This window comes from Antrostomus carolinensis, unplaced genomic scaffold, assembly GCF_000700745.2.
Source record: "Antrostomus carolinensis isolate BGI_N321 unplaced genomic scaffold, ASM70074v2 scaffold8804, whole genome shotgun sequence".
NCBI lineage: Eukaryota > Metazoa > Chordata > Aves > Caprimulgiformes > Caprimulgidae > Antrostomus > Antrostomus carolinensis.
In genome coordinates this window covers 28,978-54,071 of record NW_010308661.1, presented here as the reverse complement: position 1 = coordinate 54,071, position 25,094 = coordinate 28,978, and the positions used below count along the sequence as shown (strand labels likewise).

Here is a 25,094-nt window from a genome sequence, read left to right as displayed (position 1 = left end):
ACTTTGTGTAAGACCAGTGAAGTCTGTAGGGAGGCAGGATATCTGCTAATGGATATAGCCAAGAGAAGCTGCTGAGCACACAAGCCCTTTTCAGATTGCTGCCAACCATGTAAGAAATTTTGCACTGCTTCTTAGAGATCTGCATCCTGGAGCTTCCATATGAGTGCACAGAAGTGCATTTTGCTTTCTCTGTGGCTCAGAGAGTGTTTGTCACTGATGGAGGAGGAGCAGCCACTGCCATGAAGTTAAGAAGCCACTGCCAGTTTGAAGGAGGAAGAAATGATCAGTACACAATTTCACACACCTCCGCTGCACTAAACTGACACATTTTACAGGGCTCCCAGAATCACACGGGTGCTCCCTTGAGAGATGAGCCAGGATCTTTCAGTTGACTCTGGGCTCCCCTATATTGATCATCTTTGCATTTCTTTAGGTCAAGACTCCAGTGCTTTGATGAGCTGCAGTAACGTGCATTTACACAGGTAACATAATGTTCCTCTTTCCAAACCACAGTAACTTCACAGCCAAAGTTCTACTGATATATTAGATCCAATGTCCAAATGATGCCAACGGATGCATTTCATGTACATCATCCATTTCATTTCATCATACATCTCTATTGATACATGAAAGCCAGCTTTTGCCCTGATCTGTGTTTTCTTGTGATAGATCATTTCTCCTCTGAGCATTCAGCCTACTTTTGTTCCTGCTTCTTTAGGATGGCACAGCTGGTTTGTTTTCCACTTTCCTTTTTTCATCTTTCATCCACTTTTCCAATTCTCTCACAGTGTGATGAGCATTACAAACCAGTATCTGGACCTGGATTGCTGCCAAGGGGGAAACTGAAACCAGAGGCAAATCTGAGCCATTTATAAATCAAACCTGGATAGATTTTTTCTGCAATTTGTGTCTCACAGTATTGCCCACTGTGATTCCTTGAAGGGGAAAGGCATCACTCAGGTTGTAAAAAGGCTCAGAATGCCAGCGTTTCAACTTAGTCTCCCAGAGTCCAGACTTCTCAAGTTTTTCTCCTCTTAGCAGGTAAGACCTCATGCACAGTGGTGGTCCTTGTCTACATCTGATGAGTTGCCCTGCCTCTGTGTTTCCCCAAGACAGCAGAGCAGCACTTAGCTCCTTTCCTAGTGTGCATGATAGGAGTGACTTCCTATCATGCATCTTCATCTGTCAGGACCTGTGGCCCACGGAGACGTCTCTGCCATATGCACACATAGCACGTATGGAGATGTGCTACACCAAAGTTAGAAAATTTGCAGATCTGCTTTCTTGTTATCTTACTTGCCTCTCAGGAACAAGGCCAGTGTCTCCCAAGCTCTGGGATAAGAAGTGTTTCCTTGGTGGAACCCAGCACTGTCACATCAGTTACTGAACTCAGCGGAAACAGCTGATGCCCTTTGGCAGAACCTGTGCGCTCGTGCCTGTAGTTTTTGCCCTGTGTGAAATTCAGATTGCATGTGGCATCTTCAGCGAAGCTTCCCACGAAAACAATGATTACGTTCATGGAAAAATTGTTGCTCAATTCCTGAGACTGTAGTTCCCCAATGAGTCTGGTTCTAAGAACCAGCAATAAGAAAGAGGACTATTACTCCTATCACCTCTGGGAGAATTCTGCTAAGTAACTTAATTTAATTTATACACATTTTTCTATATAGCATTCTCTTCATGTACCCAAAATCTTAACTCTTGTATCACAGATTGTAGTCCCCTGTCTATACTTCTCATCCATCCAAATCTCAATTCTTCTTCTTTTTTTTTTTTTTTTTTCCCCATGGCAGTCTTTATATGATTGCATATCATTTTCAGAAGATTTCACACTTCTGAAAGTCCATATGGTTGTCAAATTCTTTTCTGATGCCACTTGTTTATGGCTTCAAAATAATCAACATAGATTCACACATCTTTTTTTTTTTTTTCTTCCTTTCTCCCCCACACACAATTCCAATAAGATTAATTCACTTCTTCTCCAAATGATGCTGCCAAACTTAACACATCAGCAGAGAAGGCCTGGGGCAAAAATCTGTTCCATCTTGCTATACTCTTCATTCATGTCAGGCTGCAAGCTAGCTGTCACTCCAGAAAGCAGCCAGGTTTTCTTTGGACTATCTACCAAAAATCGCAACATCAGAAAAGGTTATGGTGACCTGGTCTGTCTAACAGGCAATGAGCCTTCACACACAGAGAAGAGCAGGGGACACCTGCAGCTGCATCCTTGCAGTGTCACTGAATGATTCCCAATGATGCTGAAAGCAGAGTTTCATACCTTGCGGTGTGCTGGAGGTAAGGTAAGTACCAAATCCCATTGATTTAGTAAGGAGATGCTAAGGAAAGGAGTACGCAGGAGGAAAGGAGTCTGGGTCCTGTCCTGCTTCGTTCTGGACACAGAGCTGCAGGTGCAGCCCCAGATTTTGGTCCTGTCTGAGGAGATGAGACAGGGATGTGTCAGGGAGCTGGGGGATTGGGCAGAGCAGGAGCACCTCCAGGCTTGTGTTGGCCAAGGAGGGGTTAGTGCTATACTGAGTGTGGTTTTTATGGGCCTGGGGTTTTGTGAAGGAGAGGGATGAGCTGGATAGGAAGAGGAAGAAAAGGGAAAATAAGGGGAGGAAGGGAAGGACAGGGAAGAGAAGTGTCTGTGGAGACAGGCAGCATAAATCCAAGGGAACTCATCTGCAAAGTAAGGGGTTGGAACAGCAAACCAGCCTGTCAACTCAGAGCAAAGATTGTCCTGGAAACCTGGAAAACACTTAGGCCCTGTTGGCAACCTGACAGCTTCAGCATCCTTAGACCCCGGGGCTGATGGCTCCCCTCCACCATCTCCATATCTCATTCCAATGCCTTGAAGAGCACGGTCTTGTGTCACCCCACATACCTAGAGCTGGTGCACCATCTGAAGCCAGAAAAAGGGAGGAAGGTCACAGCTGGATCCTATGTTCTGCTCCTCTCCTGCCCTTTGGCTTGTCCCAGGACTCCCCTGACCTTGTTGCCAGCTCTCGCCTCCCCATATCCTACCCAGGTGGGCAGCAGTGGCAGCCTCAGCAGTGGTTGTTCCTATTGCTGCCATAGGCAGCCCCAAAACTGCTTTCTTCAAAATTTCTGCAGTCTTCACACATGTGGCAGGGTGGGAACCAGCATCCTCACCCCTCCTGTCGGAAAACCACAGAGCAATCGGCTCTTGAAAGAAAGCAAGGCAGGAAAGTGCTGGGGAGAGAAACTTAAGGGCAAAGGCTGCATTTCTGTGGCTTTATGTGGCACAACGAGGGAATGCTGGCAACTGGTCAAAATCCATGAGCAGAGCCACAGAGTAATTAATTAAAGCTTTTCTTTCTAGTGACGAAAAAAACACAGACAGGGTAGGGAAAAGTGGAACTTACAGCCATGTCATGGCAAACCATGTGCAAAAACCTCACCCACTCCTAATCAGAGGTCAGTTAAAAAAAAAGTGTCCATGCAATAGCATATGTGAACTGGAAAAAGATGGCTGTTAATTCACTGAAGTAGGAGGAATTACAAAATTGTTATTATGTGTTGCATTCTTAAACTATATCTGCCCTGGGAGGCCCTGTCACCGAGTTCATTACACCTAAGGAGCAGGAGCACTCTGGTGGCACTGCTAACCTCTCAAGAAGCATTGTCTTGGCAGGAGCTGGGTCATACTTAGCAGATTATCTCCGTACCAGGAGGGCTAAAATTTTCATCAAAGTAAATAGTGGAATTTGTGACAGCCAGCTGGCTTATCGCGTTGTGCTCAGGAGCTTGTTCACAGCAGATGCTCAGCTCCATCCCGAGTGCAGCCCTGAGTGGTCACCACGTGGGCTCTGGACCCTTCATCGCCCATGGCTCCAGTGCAGCAAAACAACATGGCAGAGCCATTTGGGTCATCAAGCCTTTGGGTTATTCTGCTCCCCAGCTTTGTGATGGAAGGGAGGGCAACAAAGCACAGCAGTGGGGTGGAAGGGCAGCACAGGCTCTGTCAGCAGATGATACTGAAATGCTGGGCACAGAGGGTGCGAGGACAGGCAGGTCCTCACGGGTGGAGATGGCTGGAACAAGGCTTGCTTTCAACCGTGCCGTGAAGCCAACACCACTGCGTTCCCCTCATGCTCTTCAGGGACGCTTGCTGCAAAGCTCCCGGTGGACCCTGGGGACAGGGACACACCTCAGGCCGTGCCAGGCACCGCGGTAGGGTGCAGAGGGCACCGTGCCAGGGCCTGCAGGGTCCCCCCGTGGGGTGTTCTGCGGGTGTCAACCGCCTGGGCTGGCAGCTCCTTGTGCTGACACTCGTGTGAATGAAAACCACGAGATGGCACTAGCAACTTTTGCAGACTGGTGGCTTCCCAGAGAGGTACACACACAAAAAATCGTGTCCTGCATTGCTGTGATCCCGTCAAGAAATACAGGTGCTCTGCGGTCATGGGATGTGCACAGCATATTGCTCTGGCTGACTGGTCAGCTCTGGCTGAACCCATTGCCATTTCATTGGGTACTAATGGACAGCAGTTTTGATTTCTGATGGGCAGACTGGATTAATCACTGCCACTTACCAATGCATTTTGCATTTTATGACTCATATATTCAGGAGAAAAGTGATTAAAAAAGGACAACTGATTATAAAGTGAACCACGCTTAATGCAAAAGGCTGAGTCAAAGCAGAGACAGGGAATGCCTCTTCAGTTGTGAAGCTCTCAAAGACTCCAGGTGCCCTTTCTGTGGCCAGACTGGAGCAATGTTCTCTAGCATTGCTCTATTATTGATAAATAAAAGTGAGCTGAATACTGATCTCCAGCTCTGAGGCCAGCCCAGCACTGTTTGACTCACGTCCACACCCTTCAGAGCTGTCCCATTGGTCACAGCCATACCACAGAGCAGCTGGCTTGGCTTCCCTCCTGGACTACTGCGGGATCCTTATGGCTCTAGGGCACAATTATCCTATTTTGCAGGGGAAGTTGTTATCCAAAACAAAGCAAGGACTTCGTTGTAGCCCAGATGAGAGGTGTTTTTACAGCATGACCCTGACGAGCTGTGCTTCATGCCTGGTGGGATGCCCAAAGGCATGTGAAAGCACAGGAGGATGTAAAGTCTGATGGGACAGTGTTGGAGACAGCAGGGTCCAGGCTTGATGTAGCCTCTTCCACAGTGGGAACAATCCCTAGCATGAAGGACACCAGGTAGTGTCTTGGAGAATGCTGCTTGAGGAGGTTCAAAACAGAGTCAACAAGCAACCAAATGATCCAGTGTCTGAACCTTCTCCCTGTCCCTCTTCCATTTACTATTGTAGACATTTCCCATCACAGGATTTACAAGGCCTTGCAGGGCTTTCCACATTGAGCAGTTGGATTCCTCCCCTACATGCACACATGCAGTATGTTTCTTCCCAGTTATCTCACAACCTGTTCATTCTTGGGCTCAGGGTGACACAATCCTTCCCAGGCACTGAAGTAACATTGCCCAGTACTCTGCATTGACTTCTCCTGGAACAGGAAGCACTCATTGAAATTATCTGGGTGAAGGCTGCAGATAAACATGACTATCTTCTCATGCAGGCCAGGAATTCAGTGCCATTCATTGCCATGAACTGCTGCAGAAACCCAAGGAATTAAAAGTGATTCAACAGAAAATTCGACAAATTGACGAAGGATAAATCTATTGGTAGCACAATGTAGCAGCTGGTCACACAGTGATCTGAACGCAGTTTCTGGCTCAGAAAGTCTGGATTCTGTGTAAATTTAGCAATTTACACTATGCTGAGTCCTGGAAACTGGGAAAGGATGCCACAGGGAAGGTTGCTCTGTATGCAAATGACACTTAGGCTCCAATGAGAGAGAATTCATTATCTGAATGGAAATAATTTTGAGTTGGTTTGGGGAAGAGTCAACATGGTTTTACAAAGGGAAATCACACCTCATAAATCTATTAGGGGCTTCAGAAGATTATCAACGAATAGGTGTACAGCTAAAAACAGTTTTCCAAATTCCTTCATCAAAGCCTGCTAAAGAAACCATGCTGTGATGGTTTAAGAGGTAAGGTTATGTGAATAAAGGACTGATTAAAAGGCAGGAAACAGAAGGTAGAAACAAATAGCCAGTTCTGACAGTGGAAGGAGGTTGGCAGTGGAGTCATGCAGGGATTTGTACTCAAGCTTATATTGTTCAGCATGACTTAAACCTGGAAAAAGGGGGGCTTTGTGAGATGGAAGTTTGTTGAGGTCATTAACATACATGATAGTAAAGATGATGGACAACTGGAGAAGCTGCAGAAAAGTCTCACAATACACAGCAACTGAGCAAGAAAAAGGCAGACAAAATTCAATATAGCTAATTCTAAAATTAATTACATGAACTATCCCTCCTTCCTAATTTTACATACATGACAGTAGGCTCTGAACAGAGTTTGCCTGCTTGGGAATTGGACCTTGGGGCTAAATGGAGATCTATGAAAAAGAGTAGGTCAGTACTCAGCCACAGTCAAATCAGTAAGTCACATTACTAGGAAAGGAACAGAGAATAAAATGGAAAACACCTTCAAGCCATTCTGTAAATCCATAGTGCATCTACAGCTCCAAAACTATGTGTAGTTATGGACCTCCTAGCTCAAAAAGCACATAGCAGAATAGAAAAAAATACAGAAGGGTAACAAGGATGAACGAAAGCATGGAATGGTTCTCCTATGAATAACAACCAACTAGATAAGGATTTCTCAGCTTGAAAGGAGAAAACAGAACAGAGGGATGTTTTATAGAAATCTATAAAACAATGAGTGGTCTGAAAATGGTGAACAAGAAATGGTTATTGACTGTCTCCCCCTACAGCAAGCCTAGGAGGTGTCAAATAGAGTTAGCAGGTGGCAGGTTTGAGAGACAATCCTTCCTGTACAACATGTAGTAGTTCCACATGTAGCAGTGGAATTCCCTGCCACAGGATGCTGCAGACAAAAAATGGGCTCAGGACGCAACTGGACAAATTCAAGCGAGGAAAATAATTTACAAAAGTGCCATCTATGGCACCTCAGACTTTCCTAAGCCTTTTGATATGTTCTTATAAAGGCAGCTCAGGTGTTCAAGCTAGGCCACTGCAGTGCTTGCTACCTAGGCATGAAACTGCATGCCTCAGGAAGCTTCTATACAGGATCACAAGAGCTCATCTCCTTGCTGATACCAGCCACTGAAAACACCAATGTGTTGCAATATTCTGGCTTCTTCAATAGTTAATGAATCCACGGGCTCTGCTTCCAAAGCCCTTTGTGAGATGGGTCTGTCTTACCAAGACCAGGGTAGTTCCATTCTACTGCTCAGGCTGATGAACCTGCAAATCACTCGTGAAAGACCTCAGCACTCTCAGGATGTATAAACAGATGATTAGAGATGTAGTGGGACAGTTGTGTAACTAGACGTGCTGTGGCTAGATACACGTTCTTTAGGAAAGGATGGCAGATGGCGGTGGGGTTTGTGCTCTGGGCAACTGAGTGGTGTGAACACACGCACATTTGCGAGGGAACAGAGAATGAGATAGTCAAGAGCTCATGGGTCAGGAAAAGCTAACAAAAGGGATATTGCTGTGGGCACCACCTATGACTCAATCAAGAAATGGAGAAAGATTAAAGACTTCTTTGAACAACTGGAAACTGGTTTAGAACAGACTAGAACTGTTCCCATCTTCTGTAACTGTAAAAATCTGCTGACTGTAAAAATCTCCATCTTCACTCACAGTATCTTCACTCACAAGGTCTGCTGTCAGTCCTGACAGGTGTCTGTGTCTAGCAGCAAAGTTTTGTAGATAAAGGTACTAGTCACACCAGAGGAGGATGAACTCAGGGATGCAATAAGCTGGACATACACAGGTCCATGGGGCTGGATTGGCTACATCTGACAGTGCTGCTCACCAATGTCATTGTGAGACTGATTTCTATTAATTTTGAAAGGTTGTGGTGATTGGTGAAGTCTCAAATGGTTGGAAGACAGAAAAAGTCATACCCCACTTCGAGAAGGGCAAGAAGGACACTCTGGAGAACTACAGGCTGATCAGTCTAAGCTCAGACCTCTGGAAGATTATCAAGAAAGCCTCCTCAAAGTCATTTCCAGGCACAAGATGGTCAAGAAGATGATTTGGAACAGCCAGCATGTATTTACCAACAGTAAAACATACCTGACTAACCTGATTGCACCTTTGATGAGATGACTTCTTTGGTGGGTGAAGAAAGAACAGTGAATGTCATTTTGCTTGGCTTCAGCAAGGCTTTCAGCATAGTTTCACACAGTAGCCTTGCAGCTAAATCAAGGAAACATGGACTTGATGGGTGAACTACAATGTGGGTGAATAACTGACCTGACAGTCAGGCTCAAAGGCTACTAGACAACAGTTTCAAGCCTGACTGGCAGCCAGCTGCAAGTGGCATTCTGCTGAGGTCTACACTGAGGCCTGTGCTGTTCAATGCTTTTGTCTATGATGTCATACATGAGGGGATGAAATGTGCCCTCAGTAAGTTTGCAGATGACCCTGAACTGGGGGGGTGAATGATTGATATACCAAAGAGCAGACCTGCCGTTCACAGAGACCTTCACTAGCTGGAGGAAGGTGCCAACGAGAAGCTCAAAAAGTTCAACAAAGACAAAGTCCTGCACCTCCTATGGATTAATGCTGTATGACATACAGGCTGGGCACATACTGGCTAGGAGCAGCTCTGGAGAAAATCATCTTGGGTCCCAGTGAAGAGCAAGTTGAACATGAGTAACCAGTGCACCCCTGCTGTGATAAGGCCAGCAGCGTACTGGGTGGTATAAGCAAGGGAGTTGCCATCAGGTTGATGGAAATAATTATTACCACCTACTCAGCACTCTTCAAACAGCACCCACAGCACAGCGTACAGTTTTGGGTTCCCCAGTATGAGAGAGATATTGACAAACTGGAGAGAGTTCAGAAGGGCTGGAGCCATTGAGATGGTCAAGGAGCTATTGTATATGATGTGCAAGGAGAGGCTGCAGGAGCAATGGCAATCTTTGACCACCTAAAGCGGGATTATAGAGAAGACAGAGACAGAGTTTCTCAGAGGTACACAGCAAAACAACAAGAGGGAAAGATAACAAATTCAAACATGGGAAATTCTGACTGCAGCTTAGGAAGTAGTTCTTCACCATAAGAGTGTTTAAGAACTAGCACAGGTTGTCCAGAGTCTCTTTTCAAACATGACCACACAAGGTCCTGAACAGTCTGATTTAACTTCAAAGCGCTGAAGCTTGAGCAGCTTTGTGCCTGCTTTCAGCAGACACTTTGCACTAGACAACCTCCAGAGGCCTCTTCCAACTCCTGATGTTTCTATGATTCTATAACTGCCATATAAACATATATAAACCTCACTTTGCTAAACCATAAAAACTAAACAAAGCCAAAACTCCACAGCTTTGCACATACAGTGTAATACTGACATGCAGACACATCCCATGAGGTGAATAAAAAAATGTATAATAGATAACACCACGCACTGAGAGAAACAATAAGGAAGCACTATTATGAAGACCAATGTACATGAAACAAACCAAGATGGGATTTAAGTATGCAGGGTTACCAATATGTGTCACAGCTCCTAATATATCATTCAGCTTTACTAGAGCAAATGATTTAAAACAACACAGTGAGAATCGAAAGATCCAGTCTGCAGAGGGAAAGCTGAGTCCAACATAAAAATATTTTTGCTATGTTTATTTTGTAATTATCCCACTGACACACACTGCCAAGAGCTGGAGAGCTTGTGTCACTGCATGCATTTCGAAGCCTAGTTAAAATAGTCAGTGAGTCTGCCATACTTCATAAATGAACACACAGAAGGTTAAGCACAACTGACTTTTCATCTCTATTTTATTTCACAGAAGCGATGCATATTGGGGACTGAGAAAGACAGAAAGTTCAGGGAAAACCTGTGGTTCTCAAATGACATTGTTCATAATTTAACCAAAACAATGCGATACATAAGTAAATGCCATGAATCTTGTTCATATTCAACTCTCTGAAGAGATCAGTCCCTTAAATAACGGGAAGAGAATTAAAGAAGACTACCTTCAGTGAAACACTCGTCAAAATCTGGCTTCCTTTATTACAGATAAAATTTTTCGGTATACTATCATAATCTCTGTTTTTCCTGACAGCAGGACACACAGTTATTCCAAAATTTGGTTACAAGCACCATGAATGTAAACAATTAAAACTTTCATTTCTAGTTAAGTATCAGTAAACAGAACAGAAATACTTGGAGACAGAACCAGTGGAGACAGCATAAATTCAGAGTCCATGGAAGCTCATTTGTCTTTCTTCCCATTAGGATTAACGCGGTAAAATCTGGAGCTGAGATGTTTGTGGAGCTGCTGGTTAATGCAAGACACGAGCCTCATGACTGACAGTTGAGCTATCCTGTGCTTGTTTGTAGACCTCCAGTACCAGTGCTCCCTGCCGTGTCAGGAGACGGCCCCCAGATGTGCTGAACTCCTTCTTGCACAGGTACACCCTAGGCAGAAAGATGTTTCAAAGCCCCTTCATTAAAAACCCCAATCAGCTTTTGTCAGGAGTCTGGATGTTGGCATGATTCCAAGATCAGACAGACACATCAGCTCAGTTTTTGATTTCATGTTCAGATCAAATGTTATCTATATTATTAAAATATATAATGAATACTAAATTTTTTAATACATTTGAAACAAATTTATCCTGTAGGTTGTCATATCTGGAAGTGGCTAGAGTTGATAAAATGGCTGTCACATAAATATACAATGTTACTTAATAATTTATTTCTGTATTACCAGAAATATGACAGAACATAATGAATCGTAAGTTTAAACCTGTGGAGCCTGACTGTCCTAGGCACTGCTGCTTGTATGGTGAATTGCAAGGTGATGGAAAAAACTGCTGGTCTGACCTCACAGTGTTTTACCCATATTTTGACAGGGTACAAACAATAACATGGAGGAGAACTTTGGATAAATCTGGTCCACTGTGTTCAGAGGGGGTTTGATCTTAAGGCCACAAAAGTCAGAGGAAAGATTGTGTGGACTCTGAAGAAGTACAGGGCAGGTAAACACATGCACACCATGACAAATCCTTCACTGACACTATTTCTGGTCCCAGACATTTCTTAAGAGAACAGTTTACCCAAAACTGCTGTAAATCTAAACAGTTTTGGGAGGCAGGAGGAGGCTGCTAATCTCCTGTGCTCTTAGAGCTTGAATAGATTTTTCTATTTATGCATTGTGTTTAGCACAAAAGACAAGATCTACCTCTGGTACATGCTATGATAGCACCTCACAGAGACGAGAGACTTGGACTTCAGCCTGATGCCTCTTTTCCTGTGTGGAGAAATGAGAGCAAAAGGAAAAAGCATCCTGACTCTTGACTATCCCTCTGCCCTCTTCTGGATTGGGAGTGCAGGTTTAATGTAATGCCCCCTCCTCTCCTATAAACCTTTACTCAATTTCTCCCAGGCTTTCTTCCAGAATTGTTTGTACAAACTGCATTTACTTAAATGGGCCAGGGGAGCTGTTAAGCTTTTTGTAAATATTACTTAGAGTAAGTGTGTGCTTTTTGTTTTGTTTTGTTTTTTCAAAGCAGTATTTTTTCTGGTAATATAGCAAGTGTTTTTCTCCACAAATGCAATTTTATTTCATTTACCACGATGCCATCATGGTAGGTCTTCAGCATCTGTACCTAGATACAGCATTATACACACACCTTTTCACACAGTCATTTTCTCACTGGCTAGACCAGAGCTGCAATCAGTACAACTTCTATGCCAAAAACATAACTTTTCAGAACATGCATGATGCAATCTGTATATACAACTTATATCTTGGGGAAGGTACTTAACTGTCAAATTAACAGCCTTTTACTTACTTTTTTTTTTTTAATAACAAAAGAATTAGAGCAAAACAGGTTATCAATAATGCGTATTTGAAAAACACCACTTGAAAAGCCATTAAAATTTGACCTGTTCTCCCTTTGAAGAGAGGTATTTGAGGAGAAATGTGTTTTACCCAGAAAGAAGTATGTTTGCACTGGAAATATGAAGAATGAGTTCTTGCATCAATTATTTTTAACAGAAAAATAACAATCCCTTAAAAAATAGGGAGCTGCCATATATTTGGGACAAGTGGTGTAGCAATCTATAAAAATGCTGGGTTATTTTCCTTGTTTTGTATTCCAAAAAGGTAAGCTCTGTATTGCCTGAGTTAGAAGTAGCAAACATGGTTTACTTGGGTTACCACTGCCTACACAAGTGGTTCAGACAACAGCCCAGGTGGCTCCCTTCCAACTGGAAAGGATGGACTTTTTGAAGGAATAGTTGAAAACATTCTGTAAGGTTTCCCTTTTGGCACCTTCCGCATCCTGGACTATCAAAGTAAGAGATAAGAGTGGAGCTTCCTCTTCCCAGGGGAAGGAGTGAAGCTTCTCCCCACCTCAGTACTGCCAACTCTCAGAAGTTAGAAGGAACCATGCATGTCCTCACAGGAAACGTTTTGCCTGACTCTACTGGGGATGTGTTACTGGGATCTGCTGTGTTTAGAGCTGCCTTTGGAATTTGTGAAAGGGAAAGAAGACCCCTTTCTCCTCCCATCTTTCAGATAAGGGGAATTCTCAGAAAAGTTGAAGCAGTTTGGTGTCACAAATTACTCTTCACTTTCTGTCAAAGAAAACAGGATTTTTATGTGCCTCTTCTGGCATTTCCTTCACCATTAGTCCAAGGGTCAGTCATAGAAACCATCCACCTTGCACTGCCACGAACAAGCCTCTGATCATCCCCTTCAGCACAAATGCACAAAGTACAAGCTCAGATTCCTTTAATGGACATAGTTTGGGGACACCCATCTCTGAGGGAGCCGAATGTTTTCTTCAAATATTTAGCATGCTTTGCTGCATCACCTTCTCCTCAGCAAGGAACCTTCAGTAAGCTCAACGTGGGCCCACTGCTGTCATTCACAAGTAGAACATGTTTGCCCTGGAAGATGTAATATTGAGAAACCTCAGATGTAAAATTCTTCTTCGTTAGCTGGTGAAGCTGGGCAAACACTACCATGATCATCCAGAGAAGGAACTGCTCTTGAAGACTGTTTGGGCTGCCTGGAGAGAGATGCTGATCTGAATGAGCTGGAAGACGATTCAGAGAGAGACGGTAGTGAACTGTCAGCCAACTCAAAGGTATTGCACATGGCTGATAGAGGCCTTCCACTGGTGGCTGCCTGTTTAGTCTTACCAACAGTTTGCTTCTGTGCAGGAAGAGAGGCTTCCAAGTCATTGCAAAATCCATTAAGGGCAGAGTATGCAGAGACCACAGACAGGTCTGAGAAAGACAGCTTCATCCCCGTGTCTACATCAGTCTCCTGGGCACCCTCCAAGTCATCAATGTTAAGCCTGGGGCTGCATCTCCATGTTTTTAACCTGGTTGCAGGTGACCCAGTATTTAAAAACTGAAATGGTTCACTGAAATTAAAAGTCTCTGAGGCTGAGGAGTTCACTGTAGGCAAGCAGAACAGAGACTTGCTGCGTTGAAATGACCATGAAATGCTGGAGGCACTTCTAGATCTGCGTGTGAAGTCTCCTCGATCACTGTGTCTCAGGTCCTGCTGGGAGAAACCAAGATGATGACCAAGGCCGTTTGCATGATGTACCTTGTTTTGGCCCATTTCTTTTGGTTGTTCAGGGACAGATTGGTGGCTCTGAGGAAGAAAGGCTGGCAGAGCGGTGAAGTGGGAATCTGTTGACACAGATGGATATGGTTGCCTGTTCTGCTTTGCAGACGTCCTACACCAACTGCGTGCTTGCTGCAGTCAGAGAGGGAGAAAAGAAGATCACATTAATACAGAATTGGCAGTCTTACAACCATAAGTCTCCATTGCTGACTTGTTACTGCAAATAGTTATGAAGCAGACTTCATTCAGTATGCTTGCAGCAAATGTTTCATTTCAATAACAAAGAGAAATCACTCTGCCAAAATCCCAAATATTTACATAAGGAGCCTTGAAGACAACAAGAATAAATGGTAGAGGAGCCCTGCCTTGAGGGCTGAGTTACACTAGCTCAAAATTCTCATTTCCTATTGACTTGTTTAGATTCATTCATATTCTGTCTTCCAACATCTCTGCCTTAGTGGACAGTCAAAGAACAAAAATGAAGAAATGGGAGATATGTTACCATCATTATAATTTATCCATTCTTTCTCACTGTGGTGCAAATGTTTCTATTTTTTCCTCTAAAACATCAAAAAGCCTTTAGCAAGCAATCTCATTCTCTATCTTCTCAATGGGAATTTACTACTTCTTTAAACTCTTTCACATTTTCTGTTTCGCTTTTGGTTAGTTGAGTAGTGTGCTCTAGAACCCACTTGCTCTGTTAACTAGTTCCTAATGACTTTAAGCACAGATATCTAATTTGCTTGTAGACCACTAGACTGAAGACCTGACCTGATGGTTATGGTCTGGATCTGGACCTGAATTTCAGCCCTAGGGCAGGATTCAGTTGCCTACCTGCCAGATACTTAAGCATTTGAGCAGGGACAGCAGCTGTGACAAATGGAGAGCCAACATCCTTGTCAAGAAGCAGTTGGAGGCCAGGTGGCCTTCCTATGGGATTAGACAGTAATGTGTGGGTAACTGAACTGAAGCCCTAGTGTTTGAGCAGTCATAAGGTTTTTCATCATCCCACCTATATCAGTAAAGCTTTTTGAAGTTCACATTTTTAAAAGTTTAATTTAAATTCCTCTTACTGGCATTTCTTGCTTAATACAAAATGCTACATTTCTGTCCCAAAAGGGACAGGAACTAATGGGACAAAGTGCAAGATTATACCCTTGAGAATAAACAATAATCTCAGCTATGGGACTTGTCAGTTGGAAACAAGAACCAGGTATCTTGGTTACTATGTTCTATTAAAGTGACAAGGCTGTGACGAGCATGGTTCTGGGCAGTCACAAGTGAGTTAAAAAAGTATTAATGCACTGTGGATGACACTGCTAAGGCCTCATCCAGAATGCTGCACATGACTCAAATCATGCCTACATGAAAAAGAATAAATTCAAACTGAAAAAGATGCAGTGACAACAAAAGAAAAATAAGAGGAACTATCCATTAAAAAACCTGAACCACAAACTAATATAAGGTTTCTAATCATAAGAGAAGTAGAAGAGTCTTCCAAGGTGAGTAATGGATAAAGATGGAGCTTGATCATTTTACCAAAGGGAATATATGACATGACAGAAAGGGATGAGACCTGGCAACCAAGGAGGTCCTTTGTATCCCCTGTGTCTAGAAGAACTCCATAAATTGCTGCCTCTAACATCTTGCTAGTGCACATCACATTGTCCTAGTGACCTAAATCTGTCATAACCATCTTCTGGTTTTTATTGCAGTGATTTAATAGGCAATAAAGGACTTTCACATCAGCAAAAAATGTTTTGCTCATTCATGATTGCCTAGCTAGAGGCAATTTATAGGACAGCCAAACCATACGAGTTCACTTAGGTGTTGTAGATGAATATATATACCAATGTATCCATAATGAGATACATTAATTCAGAAACTATTTCTGTATAATAATAAGCTGTTTTCCTTAATGCCATAAAGAATTAAATGAATGAATGGGGAAATTAACCACAGTAGTGTAACAGTTCCATTAACTGATAAGAAACTGAGTACAAAAGAGTCAAATAAAATGAGTCAAGTTGTCAACAAAACATTAACCAGAACTCACTTCAGACCTCTACACTCAACATTATTTTATTTATGCAATACGTGAATCAATTTGTTTAAAAAATTACCCAGCAAGACAAAAGGCTTGTGTCCATGAATAAAATACCAGCTGTTTCTTAACTAAAGACATTTTTGGATAACCAAGCAACAACAATATGACACACTGAAAAATATACAAACAAATCACTGCACTTTTTTGATGGGTTTGTCCAAGAAAACACTCCTCATTATATTTTGTTTGTATTAACCAAAGGTACTTTTTGTTTTTTCACTGCAGTAGCTCTGATATCAGGCGTGCTACATGGACTCAACTGCTATGCTTGCTGAATCAACAGAAGCACCTCCAGAACACTTCTCCTCTACTTTTCAGAGAGAAAATCATGTATTGCCTGACCATTGCTTGTTCTTATGCTATATGGGGTAATGGCTATAAACTGGAAGAGGGTGGATTTCAATTACATATGAGGAAGAAATTCTTCACTGTGAGGGTGGTCAGACACTGGCACAGGTTGCCCAGAGAAGTTGTGGATGCCCCCTCCCTGGAAGTGTTCGAGACCAGGTTGGATGAGGCTTTGATCAACCTGGTCTAGTGGAAAATGTCCCTGATCATGGCAGGGGGGTTGAAATAAGATGATCTTTAAGCTCCCTTCCAACCCAAACCATTCTATGATTCATTCGATGATTCTTGAGTTTTTGTAGACTTAGTTGACTAGTCTGTAGACTAGATAATTTGTCAGATCGAGCATCCAAAGAAACCAAGGATCCAAGCAAGTGCAGCCTTCTCGTTTGTGAAAAGGTAAGGAGGTCTTTGGGACCACAAGCACTGGTAACAACTCGGACAATACTGCATCTGAAAACACAAGGCTTTGGGGAACAGATCTGACATTTGCACTGGGGAGAGTTCTGTGGACAGTACGGAAACCTTACCTTTACCTTGTGGACACTATACCATCTGTCTATATGTATATAAAACAGAGCCTACAGACATCACATGTAGGATTTAGTTGTCTATTAATAGAGCCAATGGAGTCTGGAGAGCAATTCAGTTTTCTGTCTAGGTCCTTGGCTGTACTGAGTACATACCCATGGACTACAGTGAGAACACAGAGTGTAGCTCACACAAAAATACCTGCAGTTAGATACCAGTTTTAGGTGTCTACAATCTGGAGCCAAACCAAATCCTGCAGAGATAATTCCCACGTGTTCCTTTTGCTTTGGTGTTTAGTGGAGATATTTTGCACACATAAAAGTCTCATGCATTTAGATGATGGAAATAATTTGTTATTTTTATCTATTGGCATAACTTTTGACACATGTTCCAAAGAAAAAGTAATTTAATTTGGTCTCTCAGATCACCACTGGTGAGAGATACTCTGTCTGATTCAGTTGCCTAATTGTAGGGACCTGCTGTATCCTGCCTGGCCTGCAAGCACATGCACAGGCCACCCCATATCAGGGATTTCAGTGCCTGGGAATGTTCCTGGGCATGTTTAATTTATTAATACAGGTAAAGTCTTAAGCATTTTGGGAATAAAGCACAGACGCAAGAACAGCTGGTTTGAGTTCTTTCTATTATTTATGAACCTTCCAGTTTAAATCAGCTGTGTTAGTTTGGGATTGTAGATATGCAACACAATGACTACAGGTGCAACCAAATTACCAGTACTCAAAAGGATGCTTACCTGAGGCATCGCCTACGAGAGTGTGGAGTGGAGGGCAATGCCAGACTAAATGGATGAGGTGAGATGAAACACTCCTGCTAGAAATCCCAGGGGCTCTCACATAGGAACTTTATAGCCAAAATGCAGATAAAAAGTAGAGACTCAAAGGAAAGGGGAAATGCACTTCTAAGTGGGAGCACTTGGACGGGGCAATCTGCCCTGAGCAGCTGCACAGCTTTAAGTACCTGGCCTAACTGGAATGAACTCACACTAACAAGAAAAATCTACTCTAGTTAAGATATTAAAGTTTAGTTATTTTTAACCTTTTTCCTAGCTTTTCAAACATTCCTATGGACAGGTAAGGGCATTTCATTTTATACAAGGTATTTGCTGTTATTTGGGATACTGGGTCACACAGCTCATGACCAAGCTCAGCTGGTCTGGCAGGAGGTAATGGTGGATCAGAGAGGAGAAGGAGACAAGTAAAGCTTGCTCCTAGGATGGCTGCCTGCAGGGCAGGCCGAGAGACATCACTAATGCAGCTTATTTCTGAACAGGAAGAATTGTTTACCTTGATCTGTTTTCGTTTAGATGTGTTATGAGTTAGAAGACCTATTTCCAGTACTGCTTTTCTTGATATGGTCAGAAAGGGGAAATAATAGGGGGAGATCTTTTTAATACTTTCATCTTAGAGCAACATAGCTGAAAACTTTCCTGACCATGAGAATACCGAACTGTACTACAGGTAGAATGTCAGAAGATCCATCTCACGAAATACTAGTAAATAAAGATTACAGGCTAATCCTATATGGTAGAGAACTGGATTATGTGGACTAATAAGACTTTTCTATATCTAAATTCTGTAATTTGTCAGAGATCACAGAGTGGATTCAATGATTCAGCCACGATTAAAACTAAGGCAAAACCAGTTCCTAGTCCTGTGCTAAGGCCGGTGACTGTGTGCCCTCATACCACCCTGGCAGAGCATAGGGAGAGCTGCATGCAGCCCGTGTGTTTGTATGACAGCTCCTCTTTGCTTTAACCTTACAGTGTCTGAAAGTCCCACAAAATTCAAACTGGATTTCCCGGTGTGACCACTCTCGGGAGAAACCATGACAGGCAAACAGGAGATGCTGGTTTTCCACTGCCCTTTGGGCCATGGGATGCTGAAAAGAGCAAGACCTCTTTTTGTACTTTGATGACAGCACGATGCACATACAGCTACTTTTTTCAGCAGAACAGCCTTCTCCCTCCTCCTCAGCTCTTCCCTTAGGCTGTTGCATCTGCTTTATTTTTTCTGTATTTTTTTATTTTTTAAGTCTTTATCTTCAGCCTTCTCACAGCTTGCTTTCTGCATTGCCTGTGACCTGGCTGCAGCCTGGCAGAGCCCTGCCTGGTACAGCCATGCTGCCTGAGTCAGGCACGAGCATGGCAGAGACACTGGAGAGGGGGCCAGCCATCTGAGAGGACAAAGGCTTGACCCAAACCAACATGTTGATTTTGACTGAAATTCCAAATACAGGGAGAGAGAGCCGTCAGACCTCACCATAAAGACATGACAAAACCGGCCATTGACTGAACAGATTAGCTCTCTAGCAGAACAGATTTTTTCATCTGGCGCTAATCTGCTGCTCATTTATAATCTCTATACAAATCTTTGTGAAGCCTGGAGGGATTTAGAGTCTTTGTGTATGACAATGGGTTGCAGACGAATTTCATGATGAATATCCGGGAACGCCATAAACAACTTAGGGCGAACCCTGCAGAAATGCACTTTCCATTTCACTTGGGCTGCCTATACCTGACACAATCCATGAGTGCTCCTGCAGCATATTTTAAATTATCTGCTTTTTAAAGAAGCAGATAGTGATCTCATTATGCATTATCTGTATTAAGCACTGGCAGCAGGGCTCCACTGAGGTCAGAACCCAGCCAAACAGCCAGCACGGCAATGACATCACCATCTCAAGCTCAGATTTTGCCCATCTTGCTCAACAGGAGTGCAATGGTGTTTGTTTAATTGTATTAAAACCAGTGGGATTGATCTGGAAACAATAATAAAAAATAATCAACTTGAGAAAAAAGTGGCAGAGATTAGTCCTGAGTATCACAATAATAAGTCCTACTTGAAAGGCAAAATGTATTCAGAAGGGCAGAATATTAAAAGGCAAAATACAGAAATCAAATTTAAATTTGAGTTGAATATATTTGAAAAGCGGCATGTACTGTGTTTGTAAAACTAGAACAGGTGGTTGTCTTGTAATGCTGAATATATCTTGCTGGATGTACAGAGTCATCAGAGATCTTACTATGCCATGAAAGATAACTGCACTAACAGACAAGACAAAGTACCTTGGGAGGAAGAAAATACAACTGAAAAATCACCTCCTATTTGAGTTAGTGACAGATTCAGTTGTGTCCCTGCCCAAAACCAACAATTAGCACTAAGAAGAATTAAAAACCTTAGGCACTAAAAGGAAAGGAAAAATAGAGCAGAAGATTTTTAAAGACAGGAGGCTGGTATTAGACTTACAGACTAATTAAATCAGCTTAAGGCACTTCCCTTGACTGAGTGAATTTTTACTTCAAAGGTCTGTCCTTTCCATCACTTTCAACAGAAATGAAAAGTAATTTTTGTAAAGGTCCCCTTTATATATCCTTGCTTGTCCTTGATGCCGTTCTTGCCTTTCTCCCTCTTAGTGTTCAGATCCGCTCTACCTGCACTATTAATTCAAGCAAGACTGAACTTCTTTTCTCACTCCATATTCCTTCTTGCAGACCAAACTGTTCTCTGAAAAAGTGCCCTCTCTGTGCCTGCTTTTGTCTTTCCCTTTTACTTTCTCTGCTTCCTGGTTTACTTGTTCATCTTTCTCTCTTCTACTTGCAGTTAACCATAGTGACTCAAGACTGCAGTAGTGGGCCTGTGCTTTCTTTATTACCCAGAGTTTGTAGTTGGTAATGCTCTGAATAACAGGGACAAGATGATTTAACTGCATTTAAGAGTGCAGGGGTACATTATATCATCCAGTCTGACCTTGTGTTCATCATTTTACAAACCATTAAGCCATTTGTTTACTAAGCCTGCTGACACTTGAGGCAGATGAAAGCATTTCAGTTTTCAGGAGACTAAATTGCTGTCTGCTTCAGGCAGAGGCATAAGACAGAGGTACCAAAAAGCCCAAGGCCCCTGAAATGGTAGCAGACTGACTAATGCTTTTAGACAATTCACATGTTTTATCAAGATCACATGAATGGTGGTTGCCCATCGAGGCACCTCAACTGGAAACTCAGGGAAGGAGAGGGAATGCTGCTTTGTGTTGGAGAGAGGAAATGCAGAGGCAGGTGAGGTCTGGCAGGGTTTGGTGGGTCAGCTGAAGTAAATACAACCATGACCACATTAACCTGTGCCCTAAACCTCTCAACAGAGACAGAAGTGGACCCTGAATCTCCAAGATTTGCCTCTCCTTGGCCAAAATAAGCTTAAGAGGCAAACTATTCCTCATGCTGCTGAGGGGAGTAAAAGGTTTCTCTTAGTCTCAGTTGGGGTTGGGAGAGGAAAAGCTTTGTCCTAACTTCAGATCTTGTTATCATTTTGACCTCAGCAGCTCAGTAATACTCACTCCTGCTGCCCATGTATCTAACACAGTATTTTCCGCCTGAGTCCCTCTTGTCCTGCGCATCAGGGAAAAATCTCTGATTTCTGCGTTCAACTATCTTGAGTGTGAACTTTGACTAAGGCCGTACTTTTCATGCAGATACGTACATGTCTGAAGTAAGCTGAGGGAAATAAAGGCACTTCTGTTCTCCTCCTGGCCCCAAACAAAAGGGGATGAAGAGATGAGTTCATGAGTCTCACAGACACCTATAAATATTACACTGAATGAACAAAGAGGTTCTCCGCTATAAGCTTTTGGTTTATTTTTCTGTATAACATATTTGCTGATGGAGGCATCTAACCTTCATGCCACTTCCCATCATCAGGCATTTTGCACTGCAAACACTGAGCACAGGATGCCTTTATGCATGCAGCTGGCAGACATCTGCACCCCCAGGTTGACTTCTGGCAACTCCAAAGACATATTCAACAGCAATATACTGATCTTGAACATAAGTGACTGCAGCAGACCTCATGAAACCATTAGCAGATGAATACTGCTTGACCATAGATCTAGACTACTCATTTTGTACATGAAGCAATAGAGATATCTCCAAGGTATCAGAGATCTGAGTTTGTAGGTAGCACAGTAGCAGGTTAATGAGACTTAATGGTTGGGTCCACAGGCAATCTTTTCTCAGAACCAAAGCTTCAGATAATAAACAATACTTCCTAAATATGATTATACCACTTCTGAACTCAAGATTACAGTTGCCTGGTATAAGTAAGAAGAACATTGGCCAATTACCTCAGCAAATAGTCTAAAAAAAATCCCTCTAACTAAAAGCTGTGATCAGTTAACATTTGCACTATTATTTCAGAGATGCTCTATAAAACACTAGGCAGAAATAGCCATGTTATAAACAGTATAGGGCCACTAGCTCAATATTTGCCTTAAGAGCCTTACAATGACAGATCTCATTACCTTGTTTCAGGCAGGATTAGCAAATACTGGTCACAAAACCCCCATTTCTTGGGATTTTTATTTATCTTGGCTTTCTGGCAATGCTGTCTGCTTCTTTGCTAGTGCTAGAGATGGTGGAGGGGGAGGATTTTTCAGCAAGAAATTAGTTATTACAGTGTGAATCAGGTGCCTGAACATAGGTGTTCAGTCCATTTTGGCATCTCCTAGGGTGCCTGCCTGGCATTCTAGGAGGGCACAGCCCTCCTGTAGGTCCTGCCAGAGAACTCTTCAGGGTGTCTTGGGTTCCCTTTGGCATGTTAAAATGGCAGTGGATCTTATGCTTAAGTGCTGAGTCACTACCCAGCTGTCGCCTCCCTCTGCATGTCCCCCCTCACGCAGAGCAGCTAGGAAATTCTGACAAAATGCTATTTTTATGTACCTTTCTACCCTATCCAAAGACATTCTTGTAATTTAAAGAAGCCATCTGTGCACTTTCTTCTCTTTGGTCACTATCTCTGCTTCCCAAAGATGCATAGCCAAACCAGCCCATCAGCTATTAACCCTTCCTGCGCCCCATATTGCACTGCCAGCCATGCAAGTTCCTTAGCACTTCAGTTGTCTCTGCAGGGATTACACCAGGAGGCAGACAGGAATTTGGACAAGACCTATAAAACTGGCAGTGTGTTTGCTATACTAGTATACGGTATATTCTTAGCTACATTATTTACATATTCCCACTGGTCTGACAAGAGCTCCCCAGAGCTCCTCCTTCTGGGCTTAGCACTGGTGAAGCAGCGTGGGCGTCTTCCCACAGGATGCAAACATGCTCTAAAGCCTTGCTCCTGCTAATGCCAACTGAAGCTTACCCTTTGCCTCAGCTGCTATAAAGGTGCACCATTGGAGCTAATTTCCCAATGTGGAAAAGCTACTGTGACAAAATAATTTTGAAGGGCTTCCTTACAAATGAAGGAATAGTTTCTGTGGTATTAAACAGACTTATCCTGCCTGTGAATAACTTAATTTTCTCTTGCACTGACTTTATCTAAGCCCCTTGGTAATTGCATTTGCAAAATGAGTTAAGAACACAGATCAATCTGACTAGCCAGCATCCAGCTCCCTGTAAGCACACCAAGAAAAACACAGAGGTCATATGTTGTTAGCCTAATCATGGAGGTATATTCAAACTTCAAACATTAAACAGTGCCTGTTATTAATGGGGATGTCGATCTATCATCCTGGGTATAATTGGTAATTTTAGTCTGTAAAAAGGTGTAGTATCAATATGAAGTAAATAAAAATATTCTGATGATTACCAAGTACCAACTGATGGGCAGGCTGAAAAATACTATGATGTAATTTTTTGGGTTCATATAACTGGGAAAAAGTGAAAGTTATTATCAATACTGTGACATCAATAATATTGTTAATAGCAGCACTCTGTGAGAAGTCAAAATGTAGTCCTGTTACTTTAAAAGGTAGATACTGTAATTTGTTTTGAAGTCAGAATGAGTTAAAAGAACATAAGAAGTCCATAGATCACTAAGTCCAGTGTTTCCTATAACCCATGCTCCATCATACAATCAATGTCTTTTCCTTAACTGGCCATGCTATCTTGAATTAGGGTATTAACCTGTTTGTAGCTGCTGGGTGGCTGTTCCACAACTGGCCATCAATATGGACAACTGCCAACTTAAATCTATTTATCGATAGTTTTTTGTTCCTGTGCCAGAGGAGTCATTCAGTGAAACAGACTTTTCCTGTTCCTGCCGTTGACCTTCTGGTGTATTCTGAGCACAGCTGGAGCTCCCTTCAGACTTACTCTGGCTATGCTTAGATGGCACTGCTCTTCCAGTTTCCATTTGTAAGACAGTCTCTCCATTCCTCTGCACAGGCCAAGAGCTCTTCCCTCTACCTGCACCTCTCTGAAGTCACCTTTCTGGAGACCAGGGCCAAACACAGAGACCGCACTTCTCTATTTGTGGCTGTGTTGCACTGGTGGTTTGTAGTCATCTGAGAACAAACAGGACATTTTCCCTTTGGTTTAATTATAGAGCTCCACTTCTGATCGCACAGGCTTGTTTAAAACCTGTGTGCCAGGACCTAGTCTTCATGACTTTACAATCGTGTAAGTTAGACTCAAAGTCTCCGTTTTATCCTCATTTTGCATATATTAAACTTCTTTTGCTTCACCGCACTTCCAGTGTGATAATTTCCATTTCTGTAACTTCCATTCCCATTTGCCACTTTTCCCTCCTGTTCAGCATCATCATCCTCACTGAAAACAGAAATGGAAACTAATTGCACTTGGAGGCCACACTTAGCAGTCTTCTGCTCTTCTCTTTTGGTGCATATGGCTAAAATCTTATTCTGATTTTCTTTGCAGCATTTACCTCAGCCTGCTGTTCAGCAAGTCTGTTCAGCTTTACCTCTGTACTGCCTGGCACCTGTTGTTTCTGAAAATTTGCTGGTTTGAAATTGAAAGCCTTATTTAGAAGCCCTGTTGCTTTTTTTCACTCTTCCCTCCAATTTACTTGAAATCAGTGCAAGATCCCATAAACTAAAGTTATATCACATAGAAACCTCCTGAAAAAGAATAGGGAAAAGGGGATGTAGGCGAGTGTGGTTGTTGTGTAGAAGTTTTGTGATGGCTTTTGTCAGCTTAAGTTTACAAGTTATCTCAGGCTAACACAGCTGTGCCTACAGCACAAGCAGTAACCCTGACAAATTGGTGAGTGTTTTGGCAGTCGAGCAGGGAAGCTGAATTGCCTCCTGGGCCCTACATATGCGCTGTTCAGCTCTGGTATGGGGTGTCTCTGTGGGCAGCATCTGCCAGCAGGCATCAAAAGGTTTCACCACCATCTGGATGTGACTCCCCAGAGCACAATGCCTCATGTACTTGGATTTTCAGTCCCAGGAGCTACAAAGCCAGAGGCACTATGCTGCAGGGGAGTGTATGCACCTCGCTCTGCACACTGAGAGCTCCGTGCAGTGGAAGGATCACACCCACAATGCCTCTTCCACAGAAACAAGGCCAGGCAATCTGACAAGCTTCACAAATACAATTCACTGAAAAAATACTCTACTTCAAAATCTGAACAACAGTTTTCCAAAGGTGAGGGTCTCTGCGCCTTGATCCAAAGCTAA

The 25,094-nt window shown here is 42.9% G+C and overlaps 2 protein-coding genes across 2 annotated transcripts in view; both read right to left on the bottom strand.

Annotated features, from left to right (window-relative positions):
* The window catches only part of SERPINE3 (serpin family E member 3), a 36,887-nt gene extending 33,092 nt beyond the window's left edge, over positions 1–3,795 (bottom strand). Inside the window, exon 1 of the mRNA XM_029084465.1 lies at positions 3,690–3,795. Coding sequence (XP_028940298.1) covers positions 3,690–3,795 — 106 coding nt within the window. The remainder of the gene's footprint in view (positions 1–3,689) is intronic.
* Positions 3,796–13,009: 9,214 nt separating this feature from the next.
* Positions 13,010–25,094, bottom strand: part of FAM124A (family with sequence similarity 124 member A) — a gene marked incomplete at its 5' end in the record, with an annotated part of 14,119 nt that continues 2,034 nt past the window's right edge. The window contains one exon of the mRNA XM_029084466.1: positions 13,010–13,807. Within this exon, the coding sequence (XP_028940299.1) occupies positions 13,010–13,807 (798 nt within the window). The remainder of the gene's footprint in view (positions 13,808–25,094) is intronic.